Source organism: Sus scrofa, chromosome 12, assembly GCF_054392235.1.
Source record: "Sus scrofa isolate SSC_HxYL_T2T_F1_AM1 chromosome 12, Sscrofa_HxYL_maternal_Yorkshire_Landrace_v2.0, whole genome shotgun sequence".
NCBI classification, from domain to species: domain Eukaryota; kingdom Metazoa; phylum Chordata; class Mammalia; order Artiodactyla; family Suidae; genus Sus; species Sus scrofa.
In genome coordinates, this window is record NC_139394.1 from 7,767,634 (window position 1) to 7,788,581 (window position 20,948).

General features: G+C 46.4%; 1 protein-coding gene across 24 annotated transcripts; it reads right to left on the reverse strand.

Annotated features, from left to right (window-relative positions):
- Nucleotides 1–328: 328 nt before the first annotated feature.
- MTNAP1 (mitochondrial nucleoid associated protein 1) lies at nucleotides 329–20,606 on the reverse strand. Of its 24 annotated transcripts, none has more exons than XR_014820684.1 (9): nucleotides 20,563–20,606; nucleotides 19,867–19,976; nucleotides 19,351–19,446; nucleotides 16,050–16,143; nucleotides 8,833–10,326; nucleotides 8,412–8,626; nucleotides 2,635–2,742; nucleotides 1,973–2,077; nucleotides 329–495 (listed from the first exon to the last, which is right to left on the reverse strand). XR_014820684.1 is itself a non-coding variant. In XM_084983717.1 (8 exons), exons 4-8 carry the CDS (start codon nucleotides 9,010–9,012, stop codon nucleotides 477–479), a joined length of 471 nt encoding a protein of 156 aa, XP_084839843.1. In that variant the 5' UTR covers nucleotides 9,013–10,326; nucleotides 16,050–16,143; nucleotides 19,867–19,976; nucleotides 20,563–20,606; the 3' UTR covers nucleotides 329–476. The 24 variants fall into 24 exon arrangements, 17 of the variants coding, with proteins under 17 accessions (XP_084839843.1, XP_084839845.1, XP_020922354.2 ...); XR_014820683.1 differs by having other exon boundaries at nucleotides 2,635–2,829; XR_014820685.1 differs by having other exon boundaries at nucleotides 5,790–8,626.
- Between the last annotated feature and the right edge of the window lie 342 nt (nucleotides 20,607–20,948).

Below are 20,948 nucleotides of genomic sequence, written 5' to 3' on the forward strand. Positions count from 1 at the left end.
ATGGCACAGGGAAACACATCCAGCTTCTTGGGATAGACCATGATGGAAGACAGTGTAAGAAAGAGAATGTGTATCTATGTCTGACCAGGTCACTCTGCTGTACAGCAGAAATTGGCATGGTATTGTAAACCCACTGTACTCTAAAAAAAAAAAAAAAAAAAAAAAAATTTAACATGAACTGCCACCTTGTCTCAAATTAACATCAGCCTTTATAATTAAACAATCTGAAGTTTTTCTCAATAACCTTCAGTCACTCTTGAGAACCAAGCCAAAGAAACACCCAGACAGAACCAGATCTGTTAACATTAAAAAAAAAAAATTTGCTATGTAATTGTTAAATTCCAATAGTTTATTCCTTTCGCTCCCTCTCCCTGCCCCCATACAATTTTGCGCTGTTCAAGAGGCACTGCCGCTGTCTCCACCATCCTCTTCTTGGGGCGCCAAAGCTCTCTAAGTGGTGTCCAGGTCAGTGCTGCTTACGCCAGCGCTGCAGCTCTTTGGATAAACAGAGACAAATGTTAAGGATCCAAGAAGTCATTCGAAGGACTGTTTCTCTCTCCTGCCTCGACACATCATTCTCTTCCATTTTTGTTTTATAAATTTAGAAATAAAGTCTTGGGCATAATGAGAAGTTTCCAGTTCACCTTCTTTCATCTCACTTTAGAGATGTGCAAAGTGACCTCCAGCATCTAAAAGGTCCCTCTCGGGCAGGTACAACTTTCAGGAAGGCTTTTTTTTCCATGTGAAGAAAATGACCTGGGGTTTCGGGCATCTCCAATTATGCAGGATGCTCAGAAAGGAACTTCTCTCCCTCACAGATGGCCGGGCACATTACACAAGGGCCAGTGGCCCAGCTGGTCAGGCTGTAAGTCGGGTGCAGAGACACATCCACGGCTTGACCTGCTCTCTGTGTACTGGCATGAATTAGCCAACAAATCCAATCAGGGTCAAATCTGATATTTTAGAAGTTTGTGAATTCTATTGGCCTCTGATATTAAAGGTTATCTTATACCTTTTACACTGAAAGTTTTCCTCTGAGTTTTTTTTTGTTGTTGTTGTTTTAAAATTGTAGAAGAAGAGTTTTTTTTTTTTCTGCTTTCTTTTATAAAATGATACTTGAAAAAAATGAGCAAAATGAAACTAAATGAAATGGAACTAAATGAGCAATGAAATTCAGGCATTTTCCTACCTGTAAGATTTGGAGCAAGCTGAAACACATAACTAGAAGGGTGTTTGTTTTTTAATATTAAAAGTAGATTATGGAGTTCCTGTTGTGGCTCAGCAGAAACGAATGTGACTAGTAACCATGAGGACGCAGGTTCAATCCCTGACCTCGCTCAATGGGTTAAGGATCCAGCATTGCTGTGAGCTGTGGTGTAGGTCGCAGATGCAGATTGGATCTGGGGTTGCTGAGACTGTGGTGTAGGCTGGCACTACAGCTCTGATTCAACCCTTAGCCTGGGAATCTCCATATGCCACGGGAAGCGGCCCTAAAAAGACAAAAAAAAAAAAAAAAAAAAGATTAAATAAAACAGCTGTAAGCCTTAGACACACGGATGAGTGACAGCTCTATTTTATTTCTCCTCCTCCCTTTTGGGGTATAAAGTTATTTGGTTTCAATCCTAAAAAGGCCTTAGATAGGAATTAAGGTCACCAAGGAGAAGAGCCCTCATCTTCTACCAGGCAAACAGCTTGAAGGAGAAAACACAAACCCACCAGATCACCAGTGACAATCTTAAATGGAGCATAAGGGCAGTTACGTAAATTCTAGTCAAATCTTATAAAGGCCACGATAACCAAAACTTCTAATAAAAGTTAAAAAAACCTCTAGAGCCTCAGGCACTAGCTCATTCACTAGGGCCTGTCAGATAATGCAGAACTGAAATACAGAAAATCAATTCGGAAAATCCCTTGGAGGTGCCTGTAACGGGATGTGACTTGTAATCTAGGCTAAAAACAGAGCAAGGCTTACTCAGATGCTTGAAGCTCCAGCTCCAACAAAGGACGAAGTACCCTGCGAAGAGCATCGTGATGCCTCCGACCCCGCTCTTCATAGTGGTGCTGCACCTGATCCAGCCTGTTTGAAGACACACAGGACCAACTGTGAGAGGGAAACGGAACTAGGGGCCATTACCTGTGACTGATCTGCTACCGAGGTGGCTCAGGCAGAGGAACTGTAATGCAAAGAATTTACATACCACTGTGTATAGATATTCATGAAAATGCTAAAACCAGAAGATCTTAACTTTAATACATTTAAATTAGTCACTCTTATTTTTGGGAGACTGGTTCAAATCTTCTGTGGGGAGGAGATGAGTACAATTGGTTAACGTGACATTTAGAGCCTTCCTAGCTTTGGGACGATCACGGTGGGTAAGGGAGAGACGGGGGAGGTGGCAGAGAGAGGCAGGGGTGGGTACTGAAGACATGAAAGCTGTTCAAGAAATGGAAGCTGCTATTGTATTAGCTTCAGTACTTCCAATTACATCCATTTTCCAGAATGAAAACAGAGAGGAAAGGCTACAAAGTTGTTCTTTCTCTTTTTGAGCCTTGCTGTCAGAGCCATGGCTCAAGTAGAGAAAGTCTTCCACATGCTAGGAACCAGTGAGAGCCCAGCAAAGAGTCCAGCCTCACCTTTCTGGACAGCTCCCAAGATCCTCAATAGAGAGAAGCTGGAGGCTGTGAGCCCGGTCGAGGGTTCCAAACTCCTTACTGCCGTCGAACTTCTTTCCAACAAAGGAACTAGGGTTCCAAACAGAAGTCACTGTGACAGTTCATCTAACTCCATCCTCTTCCCCAACGCTCAGGCCTGAGGTTCCCAGGGCGAGGCTGCAGGAAAAGTCTATTCTAAATAGGTGGATTAATCTCTGCATCGGGCTGTGGCTAACTTGCAAGCGCTGAAGGGTAAAGTGGTCTCTTCTAGGTCAAATAAAGGTTCTTCATCAGACCAAGGGACCCTGGGGATCAGGACCCAGATCCATTTCTGATCTGATGAGTATAGTGCCCAGACGATCCACATGTACATGCTTATGAAATGAATCATTTATACTTCCTATCGTCTGCTAAACATCTTAGCGAAAAGCATGATTTTCTACCGTGGGGTTAACGACTGCTGCTTGTCACTACCCCCAATGCCTGCTCTACTCCTCCCATCACTACCGCTGACCAGCAAACACGTCTTATTTATGTTCAACACATGAATAACTAAGTAGAACCAGCAAGGAGGGTTTAGGCTGCGTATGTGCATTTTCACTGCCCGAGTTATTTTCCATGTTAACGACACACAGGAAATCCTCCTCTACTACTGCGGATTCTCTGGTCTTGGTGTGGCTCATCAGGGCAGAGGATAAATTAAGGAACTATTTACAAGGTTTAGGTGTGGTAAAGGTTGCTGTGGATATAAAAACACTCTTCCAGTGATGATGAATATATTAAAAATGAAAACAGGAGTTTCTGTTGTGGCTCAGTGGTAACGGACCCAACTATCCGTGAGGATGCAGGTTTGATCCCTGGCTTCGCTCAGTGGGTTAAGGACCTAGCGTTGCCATGAGCTGTGGTGTAGGCCAGCAGCTACAGCTCCGATTTGATCCCTAGCCTGGGAACTTCCATTTGCTGCAAGTGCAGCACTAAAAAGCAGGGAAGAAAAAAAAAAAAAAAAAAAAAAGAAAAAGAATGAGTTCCCACTGTGGCTCGAATCCGACTAAGTCGGGTAATCCCATAGTGGTTAACGAATTCGACTAAGAACCATGAGGTTGTGGGTTTGATCCCTGGCCTTGCTCACTGGGTTAGGGATACAGCGTTGCCATGAGCTGTGGTGTAGGTCACAGACGTGGCTCGGATCCCATGTTGCTGTGGCTCTGGCGTAGGTCGGCAGCTACAGCTCTGATTCGACCCCTACCCTGGGAACCTCCACATGCCATGGGTGCGGCCCTAAAAAGCCAAAACAAAACAAACCCAGGCTGGTTTCTAAGAAATTACACAAAAGATGTCTCTCTTGCAAAGTGAAGATCAGTATGAGCACACAACCTTACCCATGCATCTTGAAAAAACTGAGGATGGGGAGAAACGCTCCATGACAGCTGCAACTGTGCAACCACTTGCCCCGCAGTGTCAGGAGCTCGGCGGCTCCTCAGTCTTTCTCCAGCCAGCTGAGCCCACTTACTCATTAGAGGTTCAGTCATTGGATCAGGCCCTGAGCTGGGATATGTTAGCAGCCCGAGCCCCGCCGGCCCCCGAGAGCCAAGCTCAGAGCCCACAAAATCCTGCTGCAACTTTTTCCAAAGCCCCCCTGCCTGCTGCCCAGGGGCTGTGGGTGCTGATCGCCAGCCCTCTGGGACTGGCTGGGAGCCCTGGACGGCCACTACCCACTGCCACCCCTCAGCCGCCACATCTCCTACACATCCTCCTTCACCTGCCAGCGCTGATGTCCTTACATTTCAAACTCAGCGACAATGGTTCCACTAACACAAATGCTGAAAGCCCTCATCCGCCCTCTGTACCTGTAACATCTTCTGTTCCCCTCGCCCTAGACGGGATCCCAGCAGTAGGGCTGGACTTACCCCTTACGCCTCTGGCTGCTGAGGACTCACACGCTCTTTTCTAAAACGCTCCCTTTACAGACTTCTCTGGCTATCAGGGGGTCTAGCCCTGGCCTGTCTGCTTCCTGCTCACCGTGCTGATTCTGAGCCCCTTCCCCACGAGTGCCCCATCTCCAACGGATACCCTATGGATGGAAATCTTGTATGCAAGTTAGAGAAGAGCCTTATTTTAAGCCCTTTAAAACCCCACGACCCTATAAGGTTTTCTCACTTTACCTCCTGGTATCCCCATCAGCCAAGTTTTGCCTTTTGTAGTTACATATACTCCCCCCCTCGCCCCCCAACCACCTCTCCACTGCCACCATTTGAGAATATTCTTTCTGTAGCTGGGTCTGAGGGACCTCCTCTACTGCCATCAGCGGTTCTCAAACCTGGCCAATCTTCAGAAACACTTAGGAAGCGCTGGAAAATATTCTTAGGACTTACTTCAGAATCTCTAGGGAAGATGCCTAAGAATCTTAAATTAAAAAAAAAAAAAAAAAAAGGGAGCTCCCGTTATGGCACAGTGGAAACAAATCCGCTTGGGAACCATGGGTTGCAGATTCAATCCCTGGCCGCGCTCAGTGGGTTGAGGATCCGGCGTTGCCACGAGCTGTGGTACAGGTCGCAGACGCCACTCAGATCTGACGTTGCTATGGCTCTGTGCCTCCGGCATAGGCCAGAGGCTACAGTTCCGATTGGACCCATAGCCTGGGAACCTCCATATGCTGCGAGTGTGGCCCTAAAAAGCAAACAAACACACAAAACCATGTGAAACTGTTCTGTCTACATTTGGGAACCAGGGACTTAGATCTCCTCAACTTTCAGCCCCAAAGCCAAGGACCTGAACTCTGCGAAGGCGCACCCAGCACCCCTGGCTGAATGCTCCCAAGGCGACCAGCACTAAGAGCTCTCCTCTGAACAACGGAAACCCTCTGCCACGGCTGAGGACTCTCAGACACCGCTACTCGGTGAGTTTGAGATTTCAATCTTGAACTGCTAAAAGCTACTTCTTCTAAGGCCAGGAAACTACTCCTTCAGTACTAAGTCCACTAGACTCTTTCTCCCTGAGGCTGAAGAGACAGCCCCTGGCAGCGCGGAATCCCACAAGCCTCGTCCTCTTGGTCCTGATCTCCTGAAACCCAGCTCAGCGGCATCTTCAGAACCATCAGTCTGCCTTGGGAGTTCCCAGCCCAGACCACCCAAACATACCCATTTTTCATCAATCAGCCATGAGTGCTACTGGTTCTACCCTGTTTCTTCAAAACCAAGGTCCTGGATGACTTTCCACCTGGTGGACTGGCCACTGAAGTCTTCTCAGGTACCCTGACGTAGGAGGACTCGCTAGCTGCACTGGCGTAGTTCCACGTAGGAAAGATAAATGACGACACCCCGGAGCCCACAGTCAACAGAAGAAACACTGCCCAGAAAAGCCTGCCAAGGACCATCAGATAATGCTAGAAACTTGATGCTGGGCAAGCTACTTCTCCTCTCTGAAACTCGGTGTCCTCCTCTATAAAAAGGAACAATTCCAACTCCCAGAACTTAAGGTACCTTAGAAAAACATGCAGGTATGACCCCTGGTAGGCAGTCAACTGAGTAATGATAGCTCACCGGCCCTGCCTTTAAATACCAAGGGAATGAGGTGCTCCCTGAGCAGGGAACGGCCCATCAAAGGGCCTGGCTAATCGAGGGCACACAGAGACCACGATCTTCTGCAAAGACTGCCTGGAAATGCAGATGTAAGCTGCAGTCGCTGGAGACAGCCACTGCCCGGGGAAGCCACGCTGCTTCTCGGTCCTTGTAGATTTGGATGGCCTTGCTCAAGTCCTCGGTCAGCTGAGGAATCAGGCCTTGACCTTAACAGAGATCTCAGCGTCTCCGCTTGTGTCTGTTCATCCAGGGCCAGCACCAAAGTCTGAAGGTTAATGGTGGAGTCAACTTCAATAGTTTTGGGGTTTATGAGAGAACTACAGGCCCTGTGCTGGCCATGCATTACCTGATCCGGAAACCCAAACTAACCACATATTACAGACTGTAATCAATAAGAGAGAACAAAATAGTTCTAACCACTATTCCGAAAGAACTTATTATGAAAGGAAAAAACTATTTTTCCCCCTAGTCAATTTCATAAACCTAGTGATCTGATGACATAAGTTACTCTATCTCTTACCTTGGGACTTAATGGGACCTTAAAGTGATGGTATCGCTAATAACTTAAATCAACTGTTTATTGACCACTAACTGCCTTCAAGTAAGCCTGATGCTGGGTTTAAAGACTGGATATATAAGCCAGATAGACCTGGATTTGAACCCCGAATGCTGCTTTTGGAGGAGCAAGGGCAAGTCACTTAAACCTGAGGCCCAGACTCATCACCTATTAGGAGAAGGTGGGATGTCACTAACCCTAACGATTCAGAGGGCGGGACAAAGAAGATACCAATACCTGGCATGTGACCAGAAACAACCATCACTTGATAAAAGTTATTAGTCCCCTCCCTTTTCCCCCTAAAGTGAAAATTCACATTAGCACTAGAGAAAGTAAAAAAATAAAGAAGCCCTTCCACTTGCTGGAGATCTGCTACGGGCTGTGTGTGTGTGTATGCAACTGAAAACCACAGAGAAGCACGGAGATAAAACCAACACCCAGGTGTCTAGTTGTGGCGCATGTTCTACTATGTGGCTGAGTTGAAAGGTTTAAACTAGGCCTCAGGAGACTGGGTTCTACTGGCAACACGATCTTGGACACGACCCTTATCCTCTGTGCCTGTTTCAGCTGCAAAACAGAGGAAACCACTCTGCCCACCTCTCAGAGGGGTGTGGCCAAAATCAGAAGGGGCGAGGCACCCCCAAAACCACAAAGCAACACAAATGTGTTATTTCCACGTTACCATGGAGAAAGGGCGTGATACTGCATCTCCGTAGAGAGAAAAGATGCTGGCCCCATCTGTAGAAGACCTGGTTAACTACAGAGGCAGCTCAAGAAAACACAGCTTTCAACTAGAAACCCTCGTTACTTAATGCACTTTTCATGTGGAAAACTTCGAATGAGAACGCTTTCCAGAAAGGGCAAACAGGGCTTTAGTACACACGTGATCATTCACAAAACACACCAGTGGGTGAAAATACATCCCTTTAGGGAAGAGATAATACAAGCTTTTCAGGTGCAAGCTGATTCTGAGTGGTTCCAGGGCTCCGGTCAAAATAATCGAAACGCACCAAAGAATGTGCCACAAGAAAGAGACGGATGCTACAGTGACCACGCCTCTAGAAAGCCTAATAAAAAGGAAAAGGTAATTCAAAATTTTGGTGGGGAAAACGGAGACAATTTGTGTTTCATAACTAGAGGAGTAGTGTGATTACTAAAGGTGAGAATCAGCCGAAAAAAGTAAGGCACCTGCGAGGGCTGCTGGGAAATCACTGGCTCCTACCTGGGCCTCCGTCCTGCCCACTGGCTAAACCATCCTAGGCATCAGTGAGGAGCGACCTAGGGAGCTTCGGAAGAGAGACTCATGATCCCGCCAGCTTCGACTTCCAGGCTCTCCCTACCCTGTCCCTCTCATCTAGTCTCTGGTGTCTCGAGGCTCAATCTCTGGTTCTATCCTTAGGTCAGAGTGGACCACTTCTCCTATGTGTGAACTTCGTCCCTTTCTGGTCATACCTTCCATCCTCGTCTTCATCAGCTCAATCCCGAGCCTCCACTTCCACCTGCCTTGACTGCCCTGCCTCCCTGGATAGCTGTAACCCTGGCCTGGCCCCAAGAGCAACCCCCACACCTGCTCCCCGCATTTCTTTGCTATTCTAAGCTGCTGGATGCTGTGGCTGACCACACACCTGGAGTCCATTTTGTGTCCAACCTGGTCCTGGATGAAATCTTAAGCACAGGGCTTGTCTTGTTTTTAGGCAGACCCTGAAATCTATGCTTTTTCTGTGTCTGTTCGGCATGAATGCCCACTCAACTTCTAGAAGAGGTCATGCCTTCTCGCAGTGTAGAGGTTCAACTGTTACCAACATCACCGGCCAGCCTGTCCCGGTCCAACCTTCAACTCCTGGTGGAGGGGAAGGGAGAGTGACAAACCACCGTTATTACTGACCCCTGGGAGCAAGCAGCAAGGTTCTGAGAAGAGTCACAGATCCGGGGTGCTGGAAGGCCCTGGTACAATGAGCAAAACAAGGCAGACTGTGAGTGCCCTGAACCTTGTTGATTCAACAGGTGCAGCACTGTCTGGATGAGCCTGAAGGTGAGCGTGCTTACCTTGGGAAAGCCTTTCCCCCTGGGGGCTGATGAGCAGAGGCTTCTGGGCCACTGCGCTCCAAAGCTGAGGCTTCCCTGGCAATACACCGAGTCCAAGATAGCCAGGATAGAGCTCTGGAAACCACTCCAGCCCCAGGGCACTTGATAGGGTCTTCCTGGCCAGGGGGCTTTTAGCAGCATGAGTCTGGGTTGAACAGAGAGACAGCTGGCCCCCAGGATGCAATGCTTGGGGCCGACAGCCCGAGCTGGGAGCCAGAGAAGCTTGCTCCTCGTGCTCTGCTGATGCTTTGCCGGCAGGGCTGCAGGCTTCTGCCTTCCCTTCCTGGAGAAATTGTATCGCCAGGGAGACAAGACTTGGATTGCGTGACTGTGACGCAGAGAGAAGCTCCCTGCAAGCTGTCTCCTGTGGCGTGATCAAGTCTATATTGGGACCTTCCCCGCGAGGGTTCTTCGCCGTGACTGAATCACTGATACTAAAGGCCTTCTTAGGGTCATCATTCAAGGGAGCCCAGCGCTGTATTTCTGTCACAAAGACACAGTTCTCCGCATTTCCACTGCTCCCCTGTGCCTCTGTTCCAAGGTTAAGTCCTTGGTCCTGGTTCTCCCCGACTTGGATGGCACCTAATGGGCTAACTTTAAAAGCTGCAATTCGTGGTTCTGTGTTCTTTTCCTGAGTCCTGGTGTCACCAAGATCAGTAGCAACTCCTGAGAGGGGCTCCCCGGCCTTGGGCACTCTCACCCTGCTTGGCCATGATGTGCTTACTCTCCTACCCTCGCAATCGAGATCCCCTGGAGAACTCTGATAATCCCCGAAAGGACCAGCTTGCAATTTTACACGAAGGTTCTGTCTTGGGGCATCAATTCTGTCTAATCTTAAGTTAGCACAAGTGGTTTGCACATCATTAGGGAAAGCTGAACAGTATTTTCTATCTTGACTTGACAAAGAAGGTTCCACTGGGCCAAGAAATAAAGATGCCTCAGTTTCTGAAGGGTTATTTCGACCTTCCCCTGATTTAGGCAAATCTTCAGGAAGTCCTTTTTTATGAGTGATGTTCTTGGATGCAGAAAACGGGGCTGTACGTTCTTCGTGGGAAGTGATCTCTGTTGCAGTGTTTTTTAACATCTTGAGGGAGGGTTGAACTTGATCCCTGATGTCTTTATCAGCCTTTGCGCTACTTGCTTTTTTCAAATCAACGGCTAGCAGCAGAGAGGACTTACCTGTCCGCTCTGATTTGTCCCCTTTCAGGCCAGGATTTCTTTTTTCGTGGTCTGTCCCTAACTCTCTCTCTCTAGCTTTAATTGGGTCTCTGACCGGCCCTTTGACTTTCTTAGCACGTGGGAGTGCAGCCGGCTTGGACTGACAAACATCCTGATCAGCAGGCACAGGTGGTCGTAGCATCTTACAGTGCGGCAAGTGGGACTTCAAGCGCTTAAACGGCTTCTTACAGTAAGGACACACTTCCATGCTGCGTGGAGGATCGTGCACGCCTGTTCCTGAGAAAGAGAAACAGCAGGTTATGGACAGCACACCGTCTGTGGAGTACGTACCAGTACTCTGTTAGGTGTAGAACCTTTACAATTCATTTGAAAGAAGACAGGTGGAGGGACATGTAAAAAAAGTTTTGATCCATTTTTTTCTTCCACAGGTAGAAAACAGACATACTTGGACTTTAAGATCAATATTCTTGGCTCCATTCTGCTTGGTATTTCACATTTCTTTTTTTTTTTAAAGGAACAGTGAATTTATTTGTTCATTTAAAAAATTCTGACTGAACCAATGGGTCAATGAGGAAATCAAGAAGGAAATTAAAAACTACCTTGAAACAAATGATAATGAAGACACAACCTCTCAAAATCTATGGGATGCTGCGAAAGCAGTGCTCAGAGGGAAATTTATAGCAATCCAGGCCTTTCTCAAAAAAGAAAGATCCCAAATTGACAACTTAACCCTCCACCTAAACGAATTAGAAAAAGAAGAACAAAAAAGTCCTAAAGTCAGCAGAAGGAAGGAAATTATAAAGATCAAAGAAGAAATCAATAAAATAGAGACTCAAAAAACAATAGAGAAAATTAATAAAACCAAGAGCTGGTTCTTTGAAAAGGTGAACAAAATTGACAAACCCCTGGCCAGACTCACTAAAAAGAGGAGAGAAAGAACCCAAATAACCAAAATTATAAATGAAAAAGGAGAAATCACAACGGATACAGCAGAAATACAAAAAACCATAAGAGAATACTATGAACAACTGTATGGCAACAAGTTTGACAATCTGGAAGAAATGGACAATTTTCTAAAATCTTACAGCTTGCCAAAACTGAATCAAGCAGAAACAGACCAACTGAACAGACCGATCACTAGAAATGAAATTGAAGAGGTCATAAAATCACTCTCTACAAATAAAAGTCCAGGACCAGATGGCTTCACAGGTGAATTCTATCAAACATATAAAGAGGAATTGGTGCCCATCCTCCTTAAACTCTTTCAAAAGGTTGAAGAAGAAGGAATACTCCCAAAGACATTCTATGAGGCCACCATCACCCTCATTCCAAAACCAGACAGAGATACCACCAAAAAAGAAAACTATCGCCCAATATCATTGATGAATATAGATGCAAAAATTCTCAACAAAATCTTAGCCAACCGAATCCAACAACATATCAAAAGAATTATACACCATGACCAGGTTGGGTTCATCCCAGGTTCACAAGGATGGTTCAACATACGCAAATCAATCAACATCATACACCACATTAACAAAAAAAAGGTCAAAAATCATATGATCATCTCAATAGACGCAGAAAAAGCATTTGACAAAGTTCAACATCCATTCATGATCAAGACCCTCGCCAAAGTGGGTATAGAGGGAACATTCCTGAATATAATCAAAGCCATTTATGATAAACCCACAGCAAATATAATCCTCAATGGGGAAAAACAAAGCCTTCTCACTCAAATCTGGAACAAGACAGGGATGCCCACTCTCACCACTGCTCTTCAACATAGTTTTGGAAGTCTTAGCCACAGCAATTAGACAAACAAAGGAAATCAAAGGCATCCATATAGGAAGAGAAGAGATCAAACTGTCACTGTATGCAGATGATATGATACTATACCTAGAAAACCCTAAGGACTCAACCCCAAAACTCCTTGAACTGATTAATAAATTCAGCAAAGTAGCAGGATATAAGATTAACATTCAGAAGTCAGTTGCATTTCTGTACACCAGCAATGAAACATTAGAAAAGGAATACAAAAAAATGATACCTTTTAAAATTGTACCTCACAAAATCAAATACCTCGGAATACACCTGACCAAAGAGGTAAAGGACCTATATGCCGAGAACTATAAAACTTTAATCAAAGAAATCAAAGAAGATGTAAAGAAATGGAAAGATATTCCATGTTCCTGGATTGGAAAAATCAATATTGTGAAAATGGCCATCCTACCCAAAGCAATCTACAGATTCAATGCAATCCCTATCAAATTACCCATGACATTGTTCACAGAACTAGAACAAACAATCCAAACATTTATATGGAACCACAAAAGACCCAGAATTGCCAAAGCAATCCTGAGAAACAAAAACCAAGCAGGAGGCATAACTCTCCCAGACTTCAAGAAATACTACAAAGCCACAGTCATCAAAACAGTGTGGTACTGGTATCAAAACAGACAGACACACCAATGGAACAGAATAGAGAATCCGGAAATAAACCCTGACACCTATGGTCAATTAATCTTTGACAAGGGAGGCAGGAACATCAAATGGGAAAAGGAAAGTCTATTCAGCAAGCATTGCTGGGAAACCTGGACAGCTGCATGCAAAGCAATGAAACTAGAACACACCCTCACACCATGCACAAAAATAAACTCAAAATGGCTGAAAGACTTAAATATACGACAGGACACCATCAAACTCCTAGAAGAAAACATAGGCAAAACACTCTCTGACATCAACATCATGAATATTTTCTCAGGTCAGTCTCCCAAAGCAATAGAAATTAGAGCAAAAATAAACCCATGGGACCTCATCAAACTGAAAAGCTTTTGCACAGCAAAGGAAACCAAAAAGAAAACAAAAAGACAACTTACAGAATGGGAGAAAATAGTTTCAAATGATGCAACTGACAAGGGCTTAATCTCTAGAATATACAAGCAACTTATACAACTCAACAGCAAAAAAGCCAATCAATCAATGGAAAAATGGGCAAAAGACCTGAATAGACATTTCTCCAAAGAAGATACACAGATGGCCAACAAACACATGAAAAAATGCTCAACATCGCTGATTATAAGAGAAATGCGAATCAAAACTACCATGAGATACCACCTCACACCAGTCAGAATGGCCATCATTAATAAATCCACAAATAACAAGTGCTGGAGGGGCTGTGGAGAAAAGGGAACCCTCCTGCACTGCTGGTGGGAATGTAAACTGGTACAGCCACTATGGAGAACAGTTTGGAGATACCTTAGAAATCTATACATAGAACTTCCATATGACCCTGCAATCCCACTCTTGGGCATCTATCCGGACAAAGCTCTACTTAAAAGAGACACATGCACCCGCATGTTCATTGCAGCCCTATTCACAATAGCCAGGACATGGAAACAATCCAAATGTCCATCGACAGATGATTGGATTCGGAAGATGTGGTATATATACACAATGGAATACTACTCAGCCATAAAAAAGGATGACATAATGCCATTTGCAGCAACATGGATGGAACTAGAGAATCTCATACTGAGTGAAATGAGCCAGAAAGACAAAGACAAATACCATATGATATCACTTACAACTGGAATCTAATATCCAGCACAAATGAACATCTCCTCAGAAAAGAAAATCATGGACTTGGAGAAGAGACTTGTGGTTGCCTGATGGGAGGGGGAGGGAGTGGGAGGGATCGGGAGCTTGGGCTTATCAGACACAACCTAGAATAGATTTATAAGGAGATCCTGCTGAATAGCATTGAGAACTATGTCTAGTTACTCATGTCGCAACAGAAGAAAGGGTGGGGGAAAAAACTGTAACTGCAATGTATACATCTAAGGATGACCTGACCCCCTTGCTGTACAGTGGGAAAATAATAAAAAAAAAAAAAAAAAAAAAAAAAATTCTGACTGAGCCTGGTGTGTGTTGAAGTTCCTGAGCCAGGGATTGAACCTGAGCCACAGCTGTAACAAAGCTAGATCCTTAACTGCTGGGCTAGCAGGGAACTCTGAGGTATTTCACATTTTTTTCTTTTTTCTTTTTCTTTTTTTTTTTTTTAGAGCCTCACCTGCGGCATATGGAGGTTGCCAGGCTAGGGGTCTAATCGGAGCTCTAGTTGCCAGCCTACGCCAGAGCCACAGCAACACCAGATCCAAGCCACGTCTGTGACCTACACCACAGCTTGCAGCAATGCCAGATTCCCAACCCACTGGGTGAGGTCAGGGATCGAACCCGCAACCTCATGGTTCCAAGTCGGATTCATTTCCACTGTGTCACAACGGGAAGTCCAGATTTCTTAAAGTCTCCTGGGAATCAATCATTACAAAAGACAACCAAGGAGGTTTTTCAGCATCCCTAACTAGGATGCGAGCCAGACCAAAAGACTTCAGTCTAATCAATTAATGGTTGTGGCAAGAAAAGGTTCTCAAAATACCATTCAGAATAAAATGTTTGCTATTTAAGGTTGGAGCAAGCCCACTGGGTAGCAGAGGAGTGTGAAGAAACTGTCAGACACACTTACACACATCATTCAAAGGAAAAAGGGTGAAGAATAAAATACTCAGGCGGGGATTTCATGGTGGCTGATTAGAGCACTGGTTTCTGAAGTGATATATGGGAGATCCTCTGGGGGGCAAGAAGCAAATATCAGAACTTCCATTATCCATGCGTGAGAAACGGAGCTCTACTAACAAGGGACACATTACTAACATGCAAACATACACATACTGAAAGCATGGCTAGAGCAAAAATAACACACAAATGAAGGGGACAAGGTCCCCAGTCTTTACATATAGTTACATACAGTTTTACATGTAGTTTTTGCAATCCATGTAGCACAATGGATTACTGGCAAATTTATTTCGTTTGACATTTTTGTGAAATTTATACCATGTAAAAACATTAAAAAATTTTCTCTCATGCATCATTTGTGTCTGTCATTCTCTCCAGTCTGGAAAAGGAAATACTGAATTCCAAAGCTCAGATGAAAGTTACTTGTTTTCATCTCTTATTCTATCAGGTTCCAGAGGGCAGGGAGCAGGTAGACTCTGAACACAGCTGTGAGCTGTGTTCTCAGAACTAAGCATGGGGCCTGGCATGTGATGTTTGTTGAATGAATTCTTTCTCTGGACATAAACATGCAAACGCTATCATTATAAAGCACCGTGACTGAATATCTTCTGAGCACTAAATAGGTCAAAAAGTGAAACTCCGGAGTTCCCGTTGTGGCGCAGTGGAAATGAATCTGACTAGGAACCATGAGGTTGCAGGTTTGATCCCTGGCCTTGCTCAGTGGGTTAAGGATCTGGCGTTGCTGTGAGCTGTGGTATAGGTTGCAGACTTGGCTCAGATCTGGCATTGGTGTGGCTGTGGCATAGGCATACAGCTCTGATTAGACCCCTAGCCTGGGGACCTCCACATGCCACAGGTACAGCCCTAAAAACACAAAAAGACAAAAAAAAAAAAAGTGAAACTCTGAGACCATTTACAAAAGAAACACCTAATCCTAACCAATCCATTTATTATAGCAACCAAGCCACCTTATCCTACGTGAAGTCAGGCGAAACACAACTATTTTTTGCCAACAGACTTTACAGTGCTTCTTGCTTTGGTGGTACCCCTTTGACAATGAAAGTTATGGCCAGTATATTTACAAAAATAAACACAACTGCAGCCAGTCCAGGGGCCTTAGGCTAACAGTTTAGAAGGGGTTTGAGCCTTGGTAGACATGGCTGCCTCCACAGTGCCCCATCCTCACTCTTAATCCGGAGATCCTGCCTGTACCCTTGCACAGAAATGCCTTAATGTCACCGAGTCCAATCTTGTACTGCTTGCTGGCCAAGAAACGGAGAGATGAGCTATTGGGACAAGAAACTGCGACATTATTTGGAAAGCCAGCAGACCGAGAAGACGTGGACTCCTGTCCCAAAGAACCGTCCTGCCTGAGTTAGAATTCAGGTTTCTTTACACTAAAAGGGGAGGGAGTGAAGCCAAATTACTTGCTGGTCCAGGTCAGCCTTGGGAGAGGGTGTGTTCTTGTCTTCCTTCCCGTAGTCCTTCACAGCTGGGCCTGGTCAGGATGTTTCCTGGGAGCTAAACAAAGATACTGAGCTTAACGCTCCTCACCTGGGAGGCAAGGTTCCCAGAGATGGGCCGTTATGTGTGATTCAAGCTCACACGCAACATCCCTTTGGTGATTAACTTGTAACAGATCATCACGCAAGCTTCCCTATCACAATTCCCTACTGTCAACGACCCGTTCCACAACCCTGTAGGGAAAGGAGGCAAGGCCATTTTGGCCACCTCTTGCTGCATGGGAGCAATGAATACTAGTAGTAAAATCCTTTCCCCCCCCCCAATCTACAACTATTTGAACTTAATGAAACTCCTTAGCATATTTTTTTTTAGGGGCACATCCACAGCATATGGAGGTTCCCAGGCTAGGGGTCCGAATCGGAGCTACAGCTGCTGGCCTATGCCACAGCTACAGCCATGCAGGATCTAAGCCACGGCTGTGACCTACACCACAGTTCATGGCAACGCCGGATCCTTAACCCACTGAGCGAGGCCAGGGATCGGACCTGCATCCTCATGGATACTAGTCAGGGGACCGCTGAGCCATGACAGGAAATCCCGACATTGTTTTACTTAGGTCCAAACTTCGCGCTGAAGTACAGTTTGAGGTTTATCTCTGACATGGAGCTGTTGTAAACTTTACTTCAGGGTAAAGTTTATCAGTTATCAAAAGTGCATCAGCTCATTCCCCACTGTCAATTCTCCCTGGGACTCCTACAGAGAAACTGGAATTGAACACCTAAAGTCCAAGGGAGCCCCTGGGCCTCCTCATTCACCAGCTTTCCTCTCTTTCTACCACAGGAGAGGCTCTTTTATTGTTTTCCTTCTTCTGTTTCAGCCTAGGGCCATCTGTCTTCTAGCCTTCTTTCTACTTAGAGTGAGCCCATTGTCCCCTCCCCAAGGCTGGCTTACCTTTCTTGGTTATTAGCCTGCTGCGAATTCAATACCACTGCCAAAAAAGTGGTGTTTTGTTTTGCTTTTTTTTTTTTTCCCCCCTTCGGTCTTTTTGCCATTTCTTGGGCTGCTCCTGTGGCATATGGAAGTTCCCAGGCTAGGGGTCGAATCGGAGCTACAACTGCCAGCCTACACTAGAGCCACAGCAACGCTGGATCCGAGCCGCGTCTGCAACCTACACCACAGCTCACGGCAACGCCGGATCCTTAACCCAATGAGCAAGGCCAGGGATCGAACCTGCAAGCTCATGGTTCCATGACTGAGCCACGACGAGAGCTCCTGTTTTGCATCTTTTTTATTCTGTCGTTGTTTCCTCTAGATGAACACTATTTATTTTTGCTTTTTAGGGCCGCACTCGCAGCACATGGAAGTTCCCAGGCTAGGGGTTGAATCGGAACTGTTACCTATGCCACAGCCAAGGCAACACGGGATCCAAGCCACGTCTAGACGCACTAATAAGCAGGGCTCTAATAAGGGCCTTCCTCACTGAGGCCCCAGTTTGGTTCAGCTGTGGGAGCTGCCAAGTGGCCTGCAGGTGTAGAGGATCCTCCGTACAAGGAGGGTTTCGCTCTTTCCAATTAAACAAGCCTGAGAAATGCAGCTGGCTGGTCGTCTGCAGTCAGCCTCCTATATGAAGTAACAGCAACAAACACTGCCTCGCCTCGGGAATGGCTCCTGGTCCAAACTGGGTGCCCTGTTGGGTCTTAGGTGGTGATACTAGATCAAATCCCTGTGCCCCCAAAACTAACACAGGATTTTTTAATTGATCCCTGGAAGAAGGGCAAGTCCTGGGCCCCAGTGTCAATAAGTGGGGCTGGAAAGGAACGGAAGGGGTGGATATACTGGCGCAGTGGCCAGAGAAGAGCCCCCTTAGCTGGAGGAGTTAGGGTTTGAAGCAACTCGTGCTTACTCTCATTCCTTTATTTTCCCTGATATAACACCACAGATTATTGTACGGATTGGATTTCATCATTCTCTCCCACTTCTTCACAAATAGCTATAAAATCATTTAAAAAACCACTGTAAAACCATAGCAGCAGCTGATCATCTCTTACCATTAAAAGAATACTTTTTTGCCTTGGCATCAATCAACCGGGCTGAACTCTGGGCTGGGGCTTTGGTAATTTTACGAACCAAGTGGAACCCTCCTCTTCTCCCTGGGAATGTCCTACTCTTGGATGAGAACAGACAAGCTTCCTCCCACCCCCACTCCTTTCCTCTGATTAACATCAGTAAAAGTTTTAAATATCATAACTCTGATTTGTCTGTAAATGGAGAAAGGGTTCCAGATGAGTACATCAAAGGACAAACAGAAAATCCTAAATAAACCTCAAGTCTTGTCTTGGGGTTTCAGACATTCCAAGGACACAGGCGACCACAAACTGTAATTAACATGGGAAGCGTAGCAGTTACAGGTTGCCCAGGGACCTGAGATCACTCTGCTGAGAAACCCCTTGTGGGGATCAAAACAGGTGCTGTGGCCGCATGTTGTTATAGTTGAAACACTCCCCATTTTTATTTATTTTTTTTTGAGCTGCACCTGCAGCATATGGAGGGTCCCAGGCTAGGAGTCGAATGGAGCTGTAGCCGCCGGCCTACACCAGAGCCACATCAACGCCAGATCCGAGCTGCATCTGCGACCTACACCACAGCTCACGGCAACACCGGATCCCTGACCCACTGAGCAAGGCCAGGGATAGAACCCACAACCTCATGGTTCCTAGTCAGATTCGTTTCCGCTGCGCCACGATGGGAACCCTGAAACACTCCCCATCTTTAAAAGACAAAAACGCAAGACAGAACACAAAGGGGAGTGCCCTCGTAGCCTAGCTGGTTAAGGATCTGGCATTGTCACTGCTGCGGCGAGGGTTTGATTGCTGGCCCAGAACTTCTGCATGCCGCAGGTGTGGCCAAAAAATACTAATAAAAACAGACAAAACCCACAAACAGCACGTACAAATGCTAGCATCCAAAGAAGCAAATGAACTGGTTCACATGTTGGGTAAACGTTCAACAACTCTTTCCTCTCTCCAACAGGGTACCCCACTCAAATACAAAACTGGCTTATTCTGGAGCAAAAGCTCCAAAAGGAGAGGAAGTAACTTCCAACTATACACCCTGGAGCGACTTACCCTACCTGTACGGAGCCCCGTCGGCCCCCAAGTGTTGATTCCTCCACCTGCCAAGCCCTGGAGCCAACAGTGCTGTTTCGGGGACTTCTGAAGGGCAAATGGTCAGGACAAGTAGTCTGGGCAGCAGCTAGAACCTTACCCGAAAATTCCCCAAACCAGGCTGGCTGGCCATGAGCAGCAGGTTCCTGGCTGGCTGTGCCAAAATGTGGTACTGAGCCCAACTTGGTTCTGCTCACTGCAAGACAGGCCAGTAAATTGAGGGGTGAGCTTTCGGGGTAAAGAAGTGCAACAACACGCAGAAAGTTGGCCGACTGAGAAGATGGTGGACCAGTGTCCCAAAGAACCAGCTTGCCTGAGTTAAGAATTCAAGCTTCTTTTATAGTAAAAAGGGAGGGAGACAAGCCAAACATTTCTAGGTTTCAGCCTCCGGAGGGAATGTGTTAAATTCTTCCTTCCGGCCATCACACAGGTGGGCCTGGTCAGGATATTTCCTGGGAGCTAAGCAAAGGTATTTTGGATTAATGCTGACTACCTGGGAGGTAGAGGTCCGAGAGGGGCCATTATGCATAATTTAAGTTTACCGGCAACATCCCTTTAGTGATTAACCTGTAACAGGATACAAAGGTGGTTCCTATTACATTAACTGGTTTCTTACCAACACTTTTCTAGAAAGACGCTAATTTTGCTGTTTCTCCTGGATCTGCAGGCCTCACCGTCACCATTCTTGAGTTGGGAAGAACGAACCTCAATTTTTAATGCCAGCCTCTGGAAGACACAATCAGGGAAGTAACTCGACAGCACACACAAGGAATAACTGTGACCAAGTAAATGAGTCCTCTATACAGCAAAATTTGACAGAACACTGTAAATCAACTATGATAATAATAATAAAAAAAAATCAGTGAGTTCTCAGAAGGGGAGTTCTACCTCTGGGTTCCAGAAAGCAGAGAATAAAAACTTCAGCAGCCTCCCGGACGCAGGGCGGATCTTTCAATTATGCTCATCTTCGCCCTCACCACCTAAGCTCTCCAGCGGACTTTTCCGCCCCCAGCCGCCCTACCTGCGCGCCCTTCTGCCCGCTCCCTTTTTCAGGAAAGCGGTTCTGCTACTTCTAGAAGAGTGGGCGGGACCGCCGGGCACCTCCCAGCCGGAGCCGGCCTTCCCGAAGGCCCCCAGCCAGAGGCGCCGGAGCCGCTGGGACGCCAAGCGGGGCTGAATCTTCGGCTCCCGAAAGCCCCCCGCCCTGTCAGCCACCCGACCGACTTCTTCCACAAAAGTAGCCCCCAGACCTGCGGCGGGGGCCATTGGAAATACCCTGGGCCGCCTCTCCTCCCCCCGTACAGCGCCTCACCTCGCAAGCTCAACGAGACCAGAAGGCCCCCGCGCCAAGCCCCCGGCGCAGCCCACGAGCCCCTTCCCAACTCCCAGTCCTGAAACCCGGGGCAGGCCGCCCGCACCGCTGCCTGATGCTTCTCAACTATTTTTCTTAATTGTTATTTCACAGAAATTTAAGTCGAATACTTGTATCATATTACTATGATATAGTTTAATTTAATTTGAAACTGGCTTGACTTTGAGTCTGTCCCTCCTCGGCCGAAAACAGGCGAAAGCTCAGACCACCTCTAATGAGGTCTTCTCTCCCAGAAGCTCTTGTCGGTCCGCCCCCTACGAGACCGCCTTTTCCGGTGGGCGGGGTTACCGGTCGGCGCGGTCGGGCTCGCGCCTCTGCGCAGCCGC